Raw genomic sequence first — 21,430 nt, 5'->3', positions numbered from 1 at the left:
CATATCATGAAACGTGAAAGAGAGGTGGTGAAATTTGACAAGTCTGCTCACGATATCTTTATAAAAACTTACGATCCAACAGAGCAAACTTAACTACCCGAGGACATTATTGTCATGGCATATTTATACCTATTCGAAAAATATGTTGAATGAATTTGAATGGAAATGTTCTTTTCTCCCAGAGTTAATGTGTATTGGGAGTTGATGGGATAGCATAACAGACCATAATCTCTCCCCCCCAACGCACTACAACGCCAACAGCTGAACCAGCAGAGGCAATCCTTACTGCTTCCCATGCAAAATGAGCACTTTATGTACACACACACACACACACACACACACACACACACACACACACACACACACACACACACACACACACAATGTATGCTTAAACTACAGTTTTGTACATGTATGGCAGGTACTATACATACTGAGTTGAAAACTGAAACTCAGCTCACTACTGTAAGTCATTCGTCAGCAAACCATGACAAACACAGGCACTCATATTATTTGTGATGGGAAGGTGTGGGTGGTCGTGGGCATTTGGATTTGTTACGGTGAAAAAACTGCAATAATTACAATATCTAAAGAGCAGGGATATACCATTTAGAATATATGGCAGCGGAACGTATATATTCTCAAAATACAGCTCAAAAAATGCAAGTAAAAAAATAAAATAAATCTTAGCCAAACCACATTATGTGTAATATTCTTTTTTGACCCCTTACTTCACCGCTGTAAATATCGTTGCAGACGATACTGTAACGTAATTTATAGGACCACTAACCTTTGCAAATATAGTCTATTTTCACATAGCTCAGGCTCATGGATATATACTTCTCAAACCAAACTTAATATATTCTAAATATCAGCTCGTATGATAAGTTTCTCCTTCCTAATTCACGTCATGCTGCCGCAGCAACAGGCCGAACGAATCTGCAGCGTTGCAAGCCCTCGAGCGGCCGACCTCTGACCAGCAGGCTGTTTGCGCTCGTGAGCGTGCACGAGCGTGCGTCCGACACCTCGCGGCTTCCACGAACGCGGGCGCCTAGAGAGAGAGAGAGAGAGAGAGAGAGAGAGAGAAAGAGAGAAAGAGAGAGATAAGCCCCTTTAAAACATGGAGCGGAAGGTAGCCCGAGAGTTCCGGCACAAGGTAAGACAGATACGCGTGTTGTACTGGCCCGGACAAATATGTAGCAGCAAATACTGTAGCAAATGTTCAAAGCAAACTGTGATAGTTTGTTCTGATATGAAATACCGACGCAGACACGACTCATCTGATACTTAAACGCGTCTTCACTCACTCGCGGTGAGGATGGCTGAACTGACCCAACGCGTTTAGATATGGGAGCTAAAGCAGGGTGTTTACTGCGGGTGGGCGGCTGCCGTCGGCGACACGGACGCCGGTGTACCTGTAGTTGGGCTAAAAGGCGTTTAAAAGCGGAGTAGCGAGGACTACAGAGTTTCATCTCCCACTGTTATGGCGGTCCTGTGTGCGCTCAGGGGCGGTTGACTGGCACAGGTGAAACATGAAGGATGTTCCATAGTTCTTAAAAAATACAGTCGCGCTTATTTACTTTATTTAACTGAGGATATTTGTGAATATACGTTGTCTAACTGGAGCAGAGTACTGAAATAGACACCAAAGCTTACCAATGTGAACTATTTGTAATGATGTACCGTGAACCATCTGCTGCGTAAGAGGGGGTGGAGAACACAAAGGGCTGTTCTTCAGCCTTCTGGGTGGATGAAGTGTCGGAGGAGTGCAGTCAGGCAGGGAGGATTGCTTCATTTACTGCCGTGCGTGGAGGCCTAGGACAAGCAATAAAAGCCTTATCCTGTTGTAATGTTTGGATGGAGATCCCTTTTTGTCAGCTGTTGCAAATTCGTCATCATTTCCATTGGTTAAATCCTCAACGATATTTTGTCCATTCACGACACAAGAACAAAGGTGATTCATGCTGTGGATATCGGCTTTATTGGTTTATGATGCTAAAGTCCACACTCTATGAAGCAAGTGGGTTTGTATCATACATATTACACCATTTATATTTGCCACCACCTCTGTGCTATTCTATTCTATTCTATTCTATTCTATGTTAAGTTTGTCCCTAAATACAATAAAACACAATATGGTAGCATCAGCATGGAAGAAAACCAGAGAATGCCATTTTCTCTAAAGCAACACACACTTGTGTTAAATGAGCGCAAACAACAACAGTAAAAGAGGGAATGTAACTAAACACACAACAAGAACAGTTACTACAGTTACTAGCGCATAAGTGGCTGCAAAAATAGACAATAACTAAAACCAAACACATTCATACAGCTTAATTATCTAAACGACGATAATTAAACGGGGGGGGGGCGCGTGGCATCCTGGCAGTCCCCACCATGCGCCTCTGCACCTCTGCTCTCTTCCCGCCGGTCCGACTACCAGAGTCAGGTGGCAGACGCCACACAGCCACCCCTCCTTGGTCAGCGCCGGTACCGCAGTGTGCCCGCTCCTCAGCAGCCATCAGCCACAACTCCCAGCTTGTCATGGTTTCTGTGGAGCTCCGCAAGCACTCTAAGGCAGTGGAAGAACTCCGTAACTAGCCGCTCCACTGTCATGGTCACACTGTGGTCCAGGACTGCATGTACCTTGAGCCACAGCAGTGCACGTATAGTTTCACCTTTGTGTGGCAACCTGGCCGGTATAATCTCTGGCCTACACTGAAGTGTCTCGTCCCAGAAGACCCATGCACTGCGCTTGGTGCCACCTTCCTCAACTTATGCGTTGCCAACAGCTGCCCCACACGCAGCTCGGGCGCCGGCTTTTCCCACGAACAGCAAGCCGTCCTGCAGTCACGGGCTGACCCAGCCAGCCTGAAGCGCTTTAGCTGTGGCATCACGTCTGCCCAGCCTGGTTTCCACCCCGCTTGGGGCTCTTTGTCCTCTTTCCGGGTGCAGCGACACCCCTCACAGCTCACGGCGTGGAGTCCAGCAGCGATCAGTGACAGCAGTAACAGTAGCAGCAGGGATCGTCTCAGTCACCTCCTTTCCTCGGCGTGTGCGCGCTGTCAACACTAACCCGGCCAGCGCTGCCTCCTCATCATGCTCAGCTCCGCCGAGCTGTTTTCCATGCCATCTTTCCCAGATGGCTGCCTTGTTCCTGCCATCGTGCTCCGGGCTCCGTCCTGTTCGCTGCCCGCCTTGGAGTTTGTAGACGCGCCACTTGATTTCCGGCAGCAGAATCCCACTTCTGATACCAGTGTAGATTCCGTGGGGAAGAAGACCCAGAGAACGCCATCTTCTCCGTCGCTATTAAATGACCAAACAAAGCTGTGGAGAGACGCGCCGCATCCTTTGACTGTTCGCTGTTGTCCTCTACACTCTCTGCCCCTGCTCCAAGAGTCCGGTGATTTTGAGGAAGAGAAACGTATTTTCCACTGCAGATTTATTTAGAAAGCATTTATAAAGTCTTCTACATATATGATTAGAAATGTAAGTCTTAAAATATAGATTATAAATGTAAATCCCCCCCCCCCCATGAAATTCACATATACATATCTTTTTAAATACTATTTTAAACAAACGTCCTTTTTCATAGCTGACTTCACCAAGGGGATATTATCCATTTCTACTGTCACATGTAAACCTTTGCAGAGACACTGAATAATGCTGTAAAACGAGCCTGCTGTGTATTAGAGCGCTGAGTGCAGGGCCATGAGCAGGTGTAGTGGAGCAGAGCAGGACCCAGCCAGCTCCGCTTGACCCCACCCCCCCTCACAAACACACCTCCCACATACATCCACACACACTCCTACTCTCGCTCTCTCAACCTCCCTTTTTCCTCTCTTGCCGTATACCTCTTAATGTGAGCGATGTGCTATATCATTGAGTGGCCCAAACGCTTTCTTAAAATATTCCTGCAGCAGTACAGCCAATACCAGGTGAGCAGGATGCTTCGGGCAGAGTCTTGCTGTGAGCAGTGCTTATCGCAGTGGGTTTGGGAGATTTGATGTGCTGCTGTTGTTTGCAGGTTGAGCTGCTGATTGACAATGAGGCAGAGAAGGATTACCTGTATGATGTTCTGCGCATGTATCATCAGTAAGTTCAGTCCCCATGTGACTGTGATTTGATTATTTTGTTTCACTCTCATTCAGTGATGGTATTAGTAGAAATGGTCTAAAAACAATGAAAACACTGCCATGACATGAAACCTTTGGTCACCTGGAAAAGGGCTAAAAGCATTAGTTTTCATCTGTAAATGCCAGATGGACTGCATGCTAGTTAAATATTTAAACGCATTTACATGTACATTTATATTTATATTTATATTTATGGCATTTAGCAGATGCTCTTATCCAGAGCAACTTACAAAAGTGTTTTGTCATTTACTCATAGAATACATACTAGCCAAAATGTATGTACAATTTTTATATTTTACATTTATGGCGTTTAGGAGAAGCTCGTATCCAGAGTGACTATATATATAGTGTTTTCTTATTGTTCTATAAACAAGTTTTTATAATGACCCAATAATATGTGTTGTGTGTGTGTGTGTGTGTATATATATATATATATATATATATATATATATATATATATATATATATATATATATATATATATATATATATAGAGAGAGAGAGAGAGAGAGAGAGAGAGAGAGAGAGAGAGAGAGAGAGAGAGAGAGAGAGAGAGAGAGAGAGAGAGAGAGAGAGAGAGAGAGAGCAATAGAAAACACTGAGACCTTAATCAGGCCTATTCAATTTCTATTCATCAAGCGGAAACATACATGCAGGTTTTTCTACCTGATCTTTGTTTGGTGGCCCCATTGGACAGGGAGCTCAGGGCTATTGGATGGAGATCGGATAGTTTCCACTCTCCTCCGCTCCTTTGCAGGCACTCATCCACTAAAGTCCCTTTGCCACTGATATTTGAGTCAGGAATGAAATACCAGACATAAATGATTCATAGGCAAGGTCATACAGAGATATTACTAAGGACGTTACTTTTTAAATAGAATTATTTGTCCATTCAGTATGAGTGTGAGTAGTGTATCTTATATATCTTATATTTTTATATCTTATATAAAAATCTTTATCGGTGACCAAGTTCAAAGGCTTAACTCACAGTGTGCTCATTATAGTTTTATAAAGATAGCTTTATATACGGTTATAATTGGGGTGTGTCTGCAATAATAGCTGAAATCAAAAGTAGGTCTCAGAAAGTTTCTCATTTTAGATTTGTGACTGCTCGTGAGAACGCTACTTAAGTAGTCATGCAGGATAAAAACGCTTTTAATATGTTCATGGACCAGGGTAGGACACTTTTGAAGCGAACTGCAATGCATTAGGAATGTGCCTTCTGATATATACGACACAGCGGCTATTTTGCAACGAGCTGCTCAAGTTGCTCAAATCAAGTTTACGCTCTAGACGACTTGACTGCGTGTGCCCTGACGTACTACAGCCCTTTGAAGCAGATCCAAGCTTTGCCACCATGCTGCACCACTGTTGCCTTGTAGGTCCATGGAGCTGCCTGTTCTGGTGGGGGACCTGAAGCTGGTGATCAACGAGCCGAACCGGCTGCCCCTGTTTGATGCTATCCGGCCCCTCATACCTCTGAAACACCAGGTGGAGTATGACCAGCTCACACCCAAGAGATCCAGGTGAGTGCTAACGATCCAATGAGATATATATATATATATATATATATATATATATATATATATATATATATATATATATATATATATATATATATATATATATATATATATATATATATATAAAAAGGTATACACATAGATAGATAGATAGATAGATAGATAGATAGATAGATAGATAGATAGATAGATAGATAGATAGATAGATAGACAGAAAGGGACTTGACATCCCCCTGTTTACTGGAGTGGTGTAAATGCTCCCCCTCATGTTCAGTGAAGCATGGCAGATGAGTGCTCTTTATAAGCGCCCAGGCCACAGCTGTGTAACACGCACAGCTCTAATGGTGCAGAACCAGACAGCTCTGCTCAGCCAGCCCACGCGTCACATACACGGTCCACACTCAGAGGAGCTGAAGCTTTCAAGGGAAATTTTTCACCTCTTGCGATTGGCATTTTGTGTGTGTGTCTGTGGTCACTGTACTTTTGAGGTATTATTAATCGTTAAAAACAAAGACATAGGCATAACAACAACAAAAAAAGAAAGAAAAATGTCCAGGAAAAACAGTGATCGCATCTTTAACAAATGTTACTGAGGTCTTGCTGAATGTATGGTCACCTATTGCCATAACTCCTTGAATAGTTTGGTGATCCTGAATAAAGGTCGCCGCATGTGGGTTTTTGCAGCAGGTTTTATAGTCTAGTTTGATGGAATGTGTTGTGAATACAGTACCACACCAGCAGCTCTTTAGTTAACTCGCTGTGCGTAAGCAGGAAGCTGAAGGAGGTGCGACTGGACCGGGCTCACCCTGAAGGACTGGGACTGAGCGTACGCGGGGGGCTGGAGTTCTCCTGCGGCCTCTTCATCTCACAGATCGTCAAGGATGGACAGGCTGGGAATGTGGGCCTGCAGGTGAGAAAGTCAGAGAGATGTATAGACAGGGACACAGCGAGACAGGACCGTAGCTCCGATCTAAAGGCTGCAGTATAACATTATAATAAAGATTTCATTCATTCCGTTATTGAACAAAACAAAAATGCTTGTCAGTTGCAATTGGAAACCCATTCTTCCATCTACTGTCATGAGATTCAAATTTTTTTATAGCAAGTATGTTTTCTTGGGGTTATACACTACATGGCCAAAAGACGAGATTAATGGGATTGTTATCCCATTCCAAAACTGCACATTAATATAGCTCCCCTTTGGAGAAATAACAGCCTGCACTCTTCTGGGAAATATTTCCACAAGATGTTGGAGGGTGTCTTTGAGAATTTGGGCCCATACTGACTAAAGAGCATTTGTGTGGTCAGGCACTAGTGTTGGATGAGAAAGCCTGGCTCATACTCAACATTGCAAGTCATCCCAAAGATATTCAGCAGGGCTGAGGCCAAAATTCTGTACTGGCTTCCACACCAATCTTGTCCAACCGTGTCTCTATGGACCTGGCTCTGTGCTCAGGGGCACAGTCTTGCAGGAACAGGAAAGAGCCTTTCCCCAAACTGTTCACAGAGTGTTAGAAGCATATAATCATGTAATATGTCTATGTATGGTGTAGCGTTAACATTACCCTTCACTAAGAACTAAAAGGGCCTAGTCCAAACGCCGAAAAATGACGCTAGGCTTGTGTGCGGATGATCAGCTCGCAGACCCTTTCCAGGAGACTCCTGATGCGCAGTTCTTGTGCCGATGTCTGGAACTCTGTAGTGAGTGTTGCGGGATGGGAGGGTTTCCATGTTCCACACCTCTGCACTGAGCAGTCCGTCCGTCAGCTTGCCTGCTGTGCCACTTTGTGGCTGAGCTATTTTTTGCTTCTACAAGATGGCATCCTATGACAGTGTCACATTTAAAGTCACTCAGTTCTTCGGTACAACCCAGTCCACTGCCGGTGTCACTCTGTGGAGATTGCATGACTATGTGCTTGAGTTTATACACCTGTTAGAAAAGGACGTGAGTAAAATACCACAGTAATTAGGAGGGATGTAGTGTAAATATTTCAGTTTGTGGTACAGATCTGTTAAAGTGCAGATTGTCAATTTTACTCTACCAGTGACCCTAAATATACAGCTAAAGCAGCTGTGAGGTTTTTCAGGTCCAGTTAACTACAGTGTTCTTTACCAGCCAGGTCTTGTTTGAGCTGCTTTAGACGTCATGCAGGATTTGCCACCAAGTAGTTAACATTCATTTATAATTATACACATAAAAACCAAAGCAAATATGACATTCAGCAAGTGAAGCTTGTTTTTATTATTTAATTTTAAGTCCAGTGTACTAGATACAGAGCCAAACAGTACCAGCAAAACACAGTTCAAATATTCAGAGACTCCATAATATACTGATACCTGACCTTATTGTGTTGATGTTAGTGCAGTCTTGTACCACTAGGTGGGGTGAAGAGCTGTGCTTCTAGTCAAACTTGAACTGCATTCTGCATCACATTCTTCAGATTTTAATGAACAGTACTCAGACTTTCTAAGGAAGACTACATTTAGTCATGCAAACGAGTACAGACAAAGAGAGAAAATGACATTTGTATGCTGTTCATATTTCCTGAATGCCAAATGGTTAATGAGATGATGAAAGTGACCTTTATTAAAATGATAATTAATACAGAAGCTGGAACGATGTGATATACAGATACGATACAAATAATTTTGCTTTAAATAAATCCTCTTATTTCAGTAGGTTTACAGCAGAACACAAGTTATGGCAAAATATTAATATAATGCAATACAGAAAAGCATGGTACTAAATTAACAATGTTTACAAACATCCATTTTCTCAGTTACACATGTATGCCTATCTCATATTCATTTCTTTTTTCAATTTTGACCAGATGGAACTCAGTTGATCTACTGTCCATCCAAAATTAATTGCCTGGACAGAATGACTTTCACTAGACATCTATATGAATTTAGTAAAAGATCCTACAATAACCCAATGCATCCGGGACCTAATAGCTAGACGGCAGAGATGAGGCTCTCTGTTTCATTAGTGCTTTTTGGGTTTAATCTGTGGATGTAATCTGGCTGCGTAACCTCTCATAACAGGTGGGGGATGAGATTGTGCGTATCAATGGTTACTCCATCTCTTCCTGCACCCATGAAGAGGTCATCAACCTTATCAAGACTAAGAAGATCGTGTCTCTTAAAGTCAGACGTAAGTCTGGATGTCCAACTATAGCAGTGCACTCGAGGAAAGATAAATGTGCCTTTTTCTCAAAATATTGGATTTGAGGGCCGTGTAATGGCTAAAGGGCTGATTGCCAATTTGTCTTTGATTTTTCCTCAGATGTAGGAATGATTCCAGTAAAAAGGTAACTGAAGATCGTCATCTGCTACTCTACTCCTGTGCTAGAACTATCTGGCAGAACTTACAGTGCAGCCTGTACATAATTGGACAGTGAAATAATTATTGTTGTTTTGGCTTTGTACTGTGTACCATGTTGGTACATAGAGGAATTGTATTCCTTTTTTGGGAATCAAAAGCAAGATCAAGTCATTGACTTGGTCAGTTAAGAACATTTTCAGGCCCTAAATACTCATAATTGCTTTATGACTATAATTCAAATATTTGGCTCAAGGTACAGGGTCATCCAGCAAACTCTGAAATAAACCAATCAGACTGGCAGCCATAAATTATTGCCATAGCTGCCATAATTCATTTCAGTGGCAGCTATAAACTAATTTCATTGGCAGCCTTGTTTCAATGTAAATCCATTATTCTACCATACAGAGCCAAACAATATCACTGCATTGTTGTCTAAATATGTGTGCACTTCACTGTGAAAATATAAGACATCTTTGTTCAGGAATGAAATCAGTAATTATTATTTTCTCCACTAGTTCCTCTGATGAGCCTCTTAAGTGGCAGTTTGTTGATCAGTTTGTGTCTGAATCAGGGGTAAGTTCCAGAAGCCTTTTCAGCTGCATGTGCTCATCGTGTGTAATAAAGTCATACACAGTTACTGTTAATGTTGCCTAAACCTGTCAGGAGAAGAAGAGCAGCATTGCTGGCCTGGCGTCTATTGGAGAAAAGGAGATCAAGGAGAAAAAGGTGTTCCTCAGTCTGGTTGGCACCAAAGGCATGGGCATCAGGTGAAGTGAGGGGCATCAGGTGAAGTGGGGGGCATCAGGTGACGTGAAGTGGGGGGGCATCAGGTAACGTGAAGTGGGGGGGCATCAGGTGACGTGAAGTGGGGGGGCATCAGGTGAAGTGAAGTGGGGGGCATCAGGTGAAGTGAAGTGGGGGGCATCAGGAGAAGTGAAGTGGGGGGGGGGCACTGTATCCTAGTGTGTATTTGACTTGAGGGGTGGGTCACCATGATATTCCAGTTCTTTGCTCAAATGTATGGCCAATAAGCAGATTGAAACAAATTATTACTAAAATGAGTGGAATTTAGGAATGGAGAAAGATGTCTGTAGTGCTGTCCTTGCTGACACTGTGTGTGCTTTGATCTTGCTCTGTGTTGCAGCATCTCGAGTGGCCCCACTCAGAAACCAGGCATCTACATTAGCAATGTGAAGCCTGGCTCTCTGTCAGCAGAAGTGGGCTTGCAGGTACTGTCCAGCCCAGCAGTCTCTATTAGCCCCCAGACTGCCATAGCATTGAAGCATCTCTAACAGATCACAAATATTCCACTATATATACAGACACTAATGTGCTTTCTGGGGGGTGAATTTAGGTAGGCGACCAGATTGTTGAGGTCAATGGGGTGGATTTCACTGGAGTGGACCACAAAGAAGTAAGCCCAATTACCATGGCAACACTGTACACTGCCCAGAATTATCTCACACATCTCCCATGTTGTGTTCTAATTATATTGTTGCTAGGTGCAGAGGCTGCAGCCTCATTAGAATGGGGACTTGACCTGGAAGTAATGCAGTGTGGTGTTTGTTTTTCTAGGCAGTTCGAGTGCTGAAGAGCAGCAGGAGTCTAACGATCACTGTCCTCACAGGAGCTGTGAGTACCGCGGCACTGCGGTGACACATGGGGCACCCCAGCGCTCCGCTGGGCCTCATTAAAGCCTATTTGGACCTTTCGTTCACAGAGGAGTCTGTTACACGCAGACAACTCTTCCTCTCAGACGTTTCGCAAGGACAGGAAATTTAAGTCGTGTTTCTGATAAAACATTTTCCATTTTGAGACTTAATGTTTGACAATGTGACAATGAAATCTGATCAACTTTTTTCCTTAGAGTCTGAGATGAGAATGATAAATTGTGAAAAGTAATAAGGTTATATAAGTACAGAATGACACCATGGTTTTTGACATGGTTTCCATTGTTTCTTGGTCATTTAAGATGTAATGTTAAAATGTAAATGTTTAAAACCAGTAATTTAACAAAGTGAGATTGAGTGTGTGTCAGGTATGTATGTAGGGATTGTGTATGCATGTTTGTGCCTGCGTGCTGCATGTGTACACTCATACGCTGGTCCACACACACATATGTGCACACTGTGTGTGTGTGTGTGTGTAAACTCTCAGAAGTGTGCTACATGGCTCCACATGTGTGCGTTATTTCAGGGCAGTGAGTTGTTTATGACGGATGAGGAGAAGATTGCACTGGAAGCTCGGCGAGAACTGGATCGCCAGGAGCTCATGCACCAGAAGAAAATGGCCTTGGAGACCAACAAGATCATCAAAGACCAGCAGGAGAAAGAGCGCCTGTCAGTGAAACAGCAGTCGTTACACATGCAAACCAATACAGTCCATACCACTGGCTCTGCACTAATTATTCAGCACCCACTGGTAACATAAGAGCCTCACTGGGTGTAGCTTGATTCATTCTGACACAACAACAACAGTAATGTTGTTGCTTTTGAAGCTCACGTATTCTCACTTTGATAGGTGCAGTCTTCAGGGTGTGTTTGGATGTCCAGTCCCTTGTTACTGGCTACATCAAGTTGGGATGATTTTTATTGATTTGTCATATATTTTCTCATAGGAGAAAACTGGAGATGTCCCAAAAGACTGCAGAGGAAGAGGAACGGTATAGACAGGAGATAGAAAAGTATGTTTGCTATACAATCAGTTTAAAAAGAGAAGCCCATTTTACAGCTGTGCTAATTTGCTCCTTGTTCTTTTTTCTTTGTGTCAGGCTCGAGGCCGCCGAGAAAAAGCACAACCGAGAATGGGAGGAAGACTGGGGTTCTACGGAGAAGCCTAAAACCCCGTCTCCTGCTCCGTCACCTCCGCCCCCAGCCAAGCCCCGAAACTCAGGTGGGTTACAACACAGGCTGACTGTGTCACTCCTAAGCCTCTCTTCCCTTGCCAGAGTCGAGAGACATCTCGCTAACACCTTCCTGTTCTCTACCGCTGGTGACCCCAGGGTAAACGAGTTAACCGCGTTCAGAAGTTTCTCATGTTTTGAGACCCACTTTCTCACTTAACATTTTTTAGTGCTCTTCTGTGCATGAGCGGATGTGCATTCCGTCTTTGTGAATGCAAATCTCTTTGTTCTCTCTCTCTCTCTCTCTCTCTCTCTCTGGCATGCTGTGGCTTGCACCCCTGTCCCATACAGCTGGTGAGAGTGACGCTGGTGTTGAAGGAGCGGAAATAGAGGGTGGAGAAGTGAGTGTTAGAGCTTGACTGTTAGACAGAGAAATGTGATGTTTCACACTCTGCAGACACAAAGATTTCCTTTGACAACCCCTTCTTTCAGTTTTTCCTCTAATTCTATGCTATTGCACGCAATATAAGGCCATAAAATGCACGTCCTTTTACCATCTTTCCACTGGTTGGGTCATTTCGCGGCAGCTGTTGTGTTTTCATTTGCCAGTTTCATTAGTACATTTGCCTTTTGATCATTGGCTCTTTTTTTAACCTTTTGATCTCTTGCTTCCATAGCTCTCAGTTGGTTTTACCGCTATGAAGGAAAGTTTCCCTCAATCCGAAAGGTATTGTGTGTGTTGGAATGCAGTGCAGTTTGGTGGATGTAGACCCCAGAATTCCTTCTGTGACATCTGCAGAAAGAGCTTGGCTCTTTCTAAGATGTAATTAGAAGCATTAAATAAACATATTTGTTGTGTCTGTTGTGTCGTTGTGACAACCTACTAAATATCTGTTGAGTTCAGTCAGGCGTTAGCTGGTGTTGTTTTCATTGTAAGTACTGTATGTGGCGTGTAATACAACTCTGCAATATAAAAACTGCCTATTAATACTCAGAAATCAAAAGAGGCAAAAAAGAAGAAGAAGAAGATGTCAAAGACAGACACGCTCCCAACAGAGCGAAAAAGTAAGAAAGAGATGGAGTTTGAGCTGAAGCTGGCCAAAGAGAAGGAGGAAATACTTGAGCGAGAAAAACAGATGAAAATCAGTCGACTCCTGCAAGAGGTACAGCCTTCAACTGTCTGCCACTGCAGTGTTTGCCTCCATTTTAATGACGTGCTTCCGTTGCCGATGGTGTGAAGTTTCCTCTAAGCCTCCGATGGGAGCCATTTTGGTTCAAAGCACATTGGCCAGTCTGCTGGCTTTTGTTGCACAAGAGAGAAGCGAGTGGGGAGCACACAGATTAGTTTAAGGCCCTTGTGATGTTTCCGCGTGTTCATCACGGCTCTGCTGGTGTGGGCAGGTGTCTGAGACAGAGCGAGAGGACCTGGAAGAGTCTGAGAAGGTGCAGCACTGGGTAGAGAGGCTATGCCAGACTAGACTGGAGCAGATCTCTTCAGTGGAGAACGATGCTCCCGAGGTAAACGTACCGGGCCTCCTCACAGAGCCCAGGCTGGATGCGGACCGACATCCAGTTAGTCTGGCGACCTCATCTGTCTGCTGATGTGCTACAGTGATCGCCTGATTATCACACAAATTTTGGAGAAGTGTGTGTGTGTGTGTGTGTGTGAGACTGATGTAAATGTATAGTGTTTTGGTGGTTTATATTGACTGCCTCGTGAACTTGTGGCGGGGTGGAGCTACAGTGGCCTTTGTGGTGTGCTGCATGGTGACGTGGAGGCCTGAGGCAGCGTCGGCCTTTTAAGCAGATGAAGTGTTTCTGCAGATGTCTCCGGCCCGTTCTCCTGCATCCACTGGGCCACATGTGAGAAGGTTTGCTAGAGGCCTGCAGCTCGCCACCACTGACTTGGATGACATCAACCTGGATGACGTCGACCAGAGTCTGAGGCAGCCTTTGAAAAGACTGGCTCCTACTCCACCCGCCTCGACCCAACCCCCACCACCGCGGCCTCTTGCCCCAGCCTCATCACGCTTTCACCACACGCCCGTCCGTCCCCCTCCATCCCCGAGGCCCTCCCTTACCCCCTCTCACGCTGCTCCCCCTTCACCCAGACTAGCCGCTCAGCACTCACCTTCTCCGCCCACGTCCTGGGTGCCTCCGTCGTCGATGAGTCACGGACGGCCAGCCCCCATGCCGCCCGCACCCTCCTTCCGAACCTGGGCTCCGTCGTCCTCCCACCCCCCGCCTCCGCCCCCTGCACCTCCCCCACCACCACCACCTCCTCCTCCACCGCCTCCTCCCCCTCAGCAGGAAGAGGACACATATCACACTGCCCCTCCCAGCTACCACCAGCCCATCAGCCCCTTTGAGCATGGGAGTGGCTGGAACGGCAACAGCTACAGGCGGCGAAGGGGATACCGTGTGAACTCACCCTGCAGCCTCTCCCATGCTGGCAGTCAGAAGGTAGCGCCACATCAGTTTACATCCATCACGCGTGAGAAAGAGCTCTCAAAGAGCCATTCTTTTCCGAAATGGTTTGAATGGACTGTGTTTGATTTGCATATTGCTGTAGTGTTAGCTTGCATGATTTGCATGGTGTGGTGGAAACACTGACCTGTAGGTGACGGTATTTCTCATGACAGAAACGTTGTTTGTACAAGGTTGCTTGTGAGTGGCGGGACAAACAAGATTGATGTGTTTTAGTGGAGATTTCTACGTACTCTTGTATTGTGGTCTTATCTGAGTTGTCGGGATTCAGATTTTCTGGATTTGACATGTTGTTGATGTGGCACAGGTTATGAGAAACACTTCTCATGCTAGCAGGATATCAACATCCAGCCACCCACTGGTGAGCATTACCTCCCTCTTCTCTGAGCTGGGACTGACACAAGACTGTTTGTCTGTCTTAGAGACTCTTCGACAGAAACTGTAACTCAAACTGTATCCTGTGTTCAGCTATCTATCTACCCCAGAGCACAGGGTCATTGTGTATGTGTGGTTTGAATGAACAGAAATCACTTGCTAGAGGTGTCATTCAAATTGTGATTCCCACTAATCCCCCGTGCCTCATTCTGGCCACTGTCTAGCAAATAGCTCCTAGTCCTCCTAACCAGAGGCGACAGATCAAGCCCGTCATGGCAAAGCCAGTCATGCTGCCCCAGTCTCAGACCTCACACAGACCAGTATTACGACCAGAGCCCATGGTAAGTGCGAGAAATATACAGCCACTGGCTACACTGTTACTGGGCCCAGTAAAAGAGTGGTGAGGATAGGATATTATTGTGACAAACCTGCCATTGACTGCACTGATTTATAAGTCCAGCGTTTCCTCCTCAGGGAAAAAGAAGCGGTGCGAGAAGCAGATCACATACTTAGTTACTGTGTTGACACATAAAGGCTGTGATTAATAGACTGTAAAGCTTCAATCCAGTTGCCTGATCCATTTCTAGCTGTTATTTTCTTTTATTAAATCACAGAAATAGGCACAATTCATCCTTAGATGGTGTCCGTCCTATCGATGTGGTTATTGCAGAAGAAAACAGGAGGCAAAAATGACGAGTCAAGCAAATACCCTTCTATCTGACTGCTGCTGTTGTATTTAAGTCCTGATAATGGCCAAGCTGTTCAGGTCACACATACAAACAATCTATGATATCAGCACTGAGAAGGCCAATATTGCAAAAACAATACAAAGTGCAAAAAAATAAATAAATAAATAAATAATTGCAAAAAGTATACATAGCTACTGCTAACATTTTAATTATTCATTCTTTTTGAATAATGTCTTTCCCACAGTAATGTAGCCCCAAGGTTAACAAGAAATGGGCTTGAGTGTTGTCTTACAGTCATTCAGTTCCCATAGGCAACTAACTTGTGTTTTTTTGTAACTTAATTGCCAGCATTACCTAGTGGAGATACAGATGTATTTCTTTGTGTGTGTGTGTGTGTGTGTGTGTGTGTGTGTGTGTGTGTGTGTGTGTGAGCGAGACAGACAGAGAGAGAGAGAGAGAGAGAGAGAGAGAGAGAGAGAGAGCTGTGCGCTTTGTAATACTGACCTGCATCTGATTCTGTGTTGTAGTCACCACAGATGCTCAAGCGGATGGTGATGTACAACACTTCCTTTAAGGCCAACCAGAAACAAGTAATCCCAGGCCTTCTGAGTGGTGCTGCCTCTGCCCCTTTGAGTCTTTCCTGTTTATAGTTATCGGTGTCTGGGGGCGTGCCTGTTATATTGCATGTGCTATGAAGTGCTTTCAGTCTTTATTTGCAAAGTATATACACAAAGTATATATGGCCTTTTGTACTAATTTGAGGCTGATGCTACAATTGCATGTTTATCGAAAAGGTGGAGTGTGATGTCTGAATATGGCTGAGGAATCTGCTTCAGGATCAGCACAAAAGGCCGTCCTGCGCAGTGTGCTGTGGAGCGCATCCTGCCCCCGTTTCCTTATTTCCTTTTCATTTTATTTCACGTTTGACCTCGCGTGAACCTCTACTCCATCTCTAGTGGTAATGTTTACCGTGCTTAGTGATGGGCGGCATTTGCACAGTGAGACGACATTTGGCCGGCGTGCCCTGCTTGTTTACTCTGCACCTAGGTCTGTAGCTAGAGCAGCTGATAAATCACTGCACTGGAGCCTACACTGGATCAGACCATTAAGAAACTGTTAACTCTTTCAAAATAGCTCTTTAAGGCTGATAGTGCTTGCCAGCGTTCATCAGGAATATATTACGCAGCATTGCGGTTTTGCGGCTACGTGTTGACACCGATTATGTTGCTATTTGAGTAAGAGTTATTATAAACAGCATCTGTGATGAGGAAGGCACACACAATTCTACGTGTTTGTTAGGACTGAATTTTCAGAAACCTGATATTAATTTGTTGTTGGTAGGTTATAATGAAAATTAAATGAGCATTCTTTAGTGTCAATGTTAAATCAGCCTCTTACATCTATAACTCATTCAAACAGCTATTATCCTTGACAAGACACACCAAGGGATGTGTGTTATTCATATGTGTTGAAATACAGACATGAGATCAATGGTATCATTATGAAATGCATCATTATGTGTGTGTGTGTGTGTGTGTGTGTGTGTGTGTGTGTGTGTGTGTGTGTGTGTGTGTGTGTGTGTGTGTGTGTGTGTGTGTGTGTGTGTGTGTGTGTGTGTGTGTGTGTATGCATACACCCTTAGCAGCTTTTCTGCCTTATTCAGGCTGAATCAACTGCAGCTCAGTCACACCAATCACGTTTGAAATGGAGGGGGGGTGACGTGTGTGACATAAAAGAGAGTGTAATCCTTCACTATGACAACGGCTAAATGCTGCAGATTGCAGTGTGGCATTCTTTGTTTGAAGCCACTCAACATTTGTCACTACCCATTTGAGCCACACATCAAGGGAGACAACTGGCTTTGGATTCCCTCTTTGAATTCATCGACCACGAAGCTGCCAGTGATCCAACCAACCAAATTCTCCTTGACTCATGTCATATATTCATCACGCATGTATACAGTGCTTGATACAGGCCCCTAGCTGGACGTTGGGATAATGTGCAACCCCAGTTACTTATTATACATGTATTTTAACAGTAAATAAAGATGTATTCAGTTTATATTAATATGCAATTTGAAAGAAAAGGGGTTGTCAGTTGTTCTGAATATTCCTTCCATATTTTCATTCATATGTGTGTGTTCCATATATACAGCCATCTGTATTCATCTGTATTCACAAAAGGTTGAGAAATTGACTTCTATTGAGTTTTTTTTGTTTGTTTGTGTAATTTAGACTAATACATTTTTGGGAATTGGGGTGCTAATGAATACTTATTGACTTGGAGACAGATTTGTAATGTAATGGAAACTCCATCCATACATGTCTCTATGCTCCCTCAGTGAGCGCTCTTCCACTGTTTTCACCCTGCTGTCAGCCTTCGTCCCAGAACAAACCACCTCTTCTCTTATTTATTTGTCCAGGGATTCCAGAAATATGTGGATGACTTTGACCCCTATTCCATGGTAACGTATAGCTTGTGGGAAATATGGGAGGGCTGCACTCTGACCAACACCGAGCTGTTGTTACCTCCAGAATATGCCACTCAGCTTGCATACTCCTTCTCTTTTTGGAGTTTGGAGACTGAGATTGACTTGCAAGCAACATTTTAACTTGAAAACAGTACAGAAATGACTACAGATATTGTCCAATAGTTTGCTAAACAAATCACCTCACTGAGTTAAACCTTTATTTCATATGTTAATAGGAAGCAACAACTAAGAGATGATAGTTCTAAACAGGTAGCAAACCTTTAGTGCTTTTTGGCATCCCTTAAGGATTTTGGATGCAGAACCATAGCAAATTCCTCCCCTCTCAAAACATCATTATACTCGTAGAAGACCTGGTTGTCTTTGGAGAAGTGAAAATTCCTGAAATCAAGTCTATTGGATTTGTCTTATATGTCCAGTATAATAAACAGACTGCAGTACATTGAAATGTAACCAAATCTCGTGTGCTTTTTCACTAAACATGAACTTGACAGCCATACCCATGCAGCACATCTCTGGCCCATGTGGCCAGTACTCTGTGCTGCGCTGTGAGTGTTTTGGTGCTGGTCCTTTCTCGTTCTGTATCATGTGTTTGTCTCCATTATCAGTTCACTCCAGAGCAGATATCAGCAAAAGATGTACGGCTGCTGAGAATTAAAAAGGTAATCACTTTACATTGCTTTGTAGATTAGGCTTGACATTAGCATTTGTTTATTGAAACAAGCCTTAAGAATATGTTGTTTAGTCTAGTGTTTTGTTCAGAAAGTTTTAAACATTAAATACACCCATCAGAAGTGAGGAATAAGGGCACATCTTAGTTGGTATAGAGTTTAACAGATGTGCTGTCACTTCCCTGTGAGGATGACTCCTCTGTTGGATCGGTTATCAGGCAAACATGTTGTTTGAATGTGCAGAATCTGATTAGCAGAAATATTTTCCTAGCCAGAATAAACATTTAAGCTTTCCAGCAGGGGTGGCCATCTCAAGTCCTAGAAGACCACAGCATATCAGGGCTTTTCCAGGATTTAACACTCCTGATATGTATTAGAAAATCAAGAGAGTGTTTATGATCATTAGGAGATGAGTTGGATCGTGTGTTCTGGAGCAGGGATGTCAGTAACCTGGGAAGTGCTGCAGTCCAGCCTTACTGTGTGTGTTCTGCAGGAGGGCCCACTGGACATAGCAGTAGAAGGTGGGATAGACTCGCCGCTAGGAAAACTTGTGGTTTCCGCCATCTATGAAGGAGGTTCAGCTGACATGCATGGTGAGAGTAGTAAAACATCATTGTTCTTACTTTAATCACTGAATTATAATTGGAATTATTGTTTGAAGATGATCAGATCTAGAAACCTTGTTGCATATATTTGAACCTAACTGAGTGTTGTAGCTAACTTTGTGTTTCTGTCAGGTGGGGTGGTGTCAGGTGATGAGATCATGGCAGTCAACGGAAAGATTTTGACAGATGTGACCCTGACTGAAGGGCAGAACTCTTTAGCTTGGGCCTGGAACACTGGAGGGGTGAGATGGCTTTGGGGTTGGGGGCTGTGTGTGTGGGTGTTTTGGCTCTGGTGTTTACTGCCATCAGTGTGTGTTGGGGAATCCCTGTCTAATATTTGAGTGACATGCCCTGATTTTAAAGGTTTCCTTATTCCAAATGAATATGTTTTAACATATACAAACATGCGAAGGATTTATTCAGTTAAAGGTTTTATGGATGCCTAATTTGAGTGGACTATAAGTTTTGTTTTACTGTGGTTTTGGGGTTCCATAAAATCTGAGGGAGGAGGATAAAATTGTTTTCATTATGGAAATAGATTTGATATGAAATTGCATTAATTATTCATTGTATTATCAAACTGGATTGTACTACTAGACATTGCGCTGCAATATGTTACAAAAAAAATGATGTATGTCGGTATGAGTGGAAGGATGATGGGATAAATGAGAGATGCAGAGGGAGGTAATGATAAACAATTTGATTAATGGGTATTAAGTGTGTGTGTGTGTGTGTGTGTGTGTGTGTGTGTGTGTGTGTCCTCAGGACTGGATTGACCTGGTGATAGCAGTGTCACCTCCAAAGGAATATGAAGATGAAGTGTATGTACATTGTCAAAGTTTTCATGCTTTCTGCCAGTCCTCTAAAATGTTTGGTTTATCACATCACATTCTCTTAATTTACTCAGTGAAGCTTAACCAAAATATTGAAAACTGAAGCAGTTAATCTTCATTGAGCTAATTTAAGTGTTATGGTCTTTTCCTTTTTGCTATATAATCAGAAAATCTTTGCATAATCATGTCTGTGAAAACAATGTGACCCTTCCTCTCTACCCCCTCATGTACTTAATCCCAGAATGTTATATATGCATGTAGTTAATGTGAAAGGAGCAGCTCTTGGCATGTACATCTATGTGCTGAATGTGTGCCTCCTGTACACTACATGTCCAGCCCTAAAGCAGCATCAGTCAGTTCTGCCCCAAACCGAAAGGTTTTCCAGAGCAGTGCCTCTGTGTACAGGCAGGGCTATGTGCTACAGATGAAAGCCCCACACCCCACGGCCTGATCCGCTGCCAGTCCTGGGTAACCCCTTTGACCCCGTACAAATTAGAGTGAGCGTATGCCTCATGAACATGTGACTGTCTCTCTGTCAATCAAGAAGCCCAGCTGTGCTGTCCAAGTGATTTTCAGCATGTGGCGTTTTTTTTTGGTTTTTTTTGGTTTGGTTTGGTTTAGGTTTTTTTTTTTTTTTTTGTTTTGGTCTGTTTATGAAGCGTTTTTTTCCTGTAGCTTTTAGTGGGTAGTAGCTTTAAACAGTGAGTCTACCTTGTATCTTGTAGATATTTTCATGTATACATTTTCAGAAAAAAAAGTGGCCATCTGAAATGTGTCCAAAATGAAATACTTGTGCATCCAGGCCAGGGCCTTTAGCAGTCATTCTGATTGATGTTGTTCAAAGGGACGGTCACATGTCATGACTCATACTGAAACATTTGATTTGGTTGGTTTCATCTCACCACCTGCTAATGCATGTTGCTATTAATGTTCTGTAGAACTAGTTGGGTCATGTTGCGGTCAGATGTTTAAGGGTAGTGTTGAAATGAGCCACATTTATTGAGCCATCAATGTATTTCTTATATGAAATGGGTCAGAAGATTCAGCAGTAGTCTCATTTAGCAACATGCTCTGCAGTGTGTTTCTGTCTGTGAATCTAGTGTAGTCTAGCTGTGTGTTCTAATCTCTTTGTGTGAAGGCGTGAGACATAATGAAGATATCCTCCTCATTTATAATCTATAATCTATTTATAATTTTTTATTTGCTTTTCTTTTTTGTAGGACATTCTTCTAAGGCATCCTTCTAGGCTGTGCACAGAAGAGGAACACAGTGTGAAATTGTTCTTTCTTCTATTTATTTGTAATTTTACAGACCTTGTGTATTCAGTATGTAAAAGGAAGGCTGAATATTCATGCAGATAAATGAATTAATAAATACAATAAAATGGATTACACACTATAGTTCACAGATTATGGAAAGATATGGCTTCAGTGGATCTGTATCTGTTTCCCAAAAC

The 21,430-nt window shown here is 43.3% G+C and overlaps 1 protein-coding gene across 4 annotated transcripts; it reads left to right on the top strand.

The window, feature by feature from the left end:
• Positions 1 to 1,024: 1,024 nt before the first annotated feature.
• ush1c (Usher syndrome 1C) lies at positions 1,025 to 21,392 on the top strand. Of its 4 annotated transcripts, XM_027015219.2 has the most exons (21): positions 1,025 to 1,156; positions 4,028 to 4,095; positions 5,519 to 5,662; positions 6,431 to 6,569; positions 8,705 to 8,813; positions 8,946 to 8,970; positions 9,500 to 9,557; positions 9,648 to 9,751; positions 10,129 to 10,213; positions 10,339 to 10,398; positions 10,560 to 10,616; positions 11,181 to 11,323; positions 11,602 to 11,667; positions 11,755 to 11,876; positions 12,178 to 12,227; positions 17,800 to 17,841; positions 18,474 to 18,527; positions 19,030 to 19,129; positions 19,274 to 19,383; positions 19,907 to 19,962; positions 21,195 to 21,392. In XM_027015219.2, the coding sequence occupies exons 1-21, from the start codon at positions 1,121 to 1,123 to the stop codon at positions 21,205 to 21,207; spliced, it is 1,641 nt and encodes a 546-aa protein (XP_026871020.2). In that variant the 5' UTR covers positions 1,025 to 1,120; the 3' UTR covers positions 21,208 to 21,392. The 4 variants fall into 4 exon arrangements, 3 of the variants coding, with proteins under 3 accessions (XP_026871020.2, XP_026871022.2, XP_026871021.2); XR_003410979.2 differs by lacking the exons at positions 17,800 to 17,841; positions 18,474 to 18,527; positions 19,030 to 19,129; ... (1 more) ...; positions 19,907 to 19,962; positions 21,195 to 21,392 and adding exons at positions 12,504 to 12,553; positions 12,822 to 12,989; positions 13,228 to 13,715; XM_027015221.2 differs by lacking the exons at positions 17,800 to 17,841; positions 18,474 to 18,527; positions 19,030 to 19,129; ... (1 more) ...; positions 19,907 to 19,962; positions 21,195 to 21,392 and adding exons at positions 12,504 to 12,553; positions 12,822 to 13,715.
• Positions 21,393 to 21,430: the final 38 nt, after the last annotated feature.

Source organism: Electrophorus electricus, chromosome 2 (genome assembly GCF_013358815.1).
Source record: "Electrophorus electricus isolate fEleEle1 chromosome 2, fEleEle1.pri, whole genome shotgun sequence".
NCBI classification, from domain to species: Eukaryota; Metazoa; Chordata; class Actinopteri; order Gymnotiformes; family Gymnotidae; genus Electrophorus; species Electrophorus electricus.
Note: the sequence above shows the minus strand (reverse complement) of the source record. Positions and strands in the feature narration are given on the sequence as shown.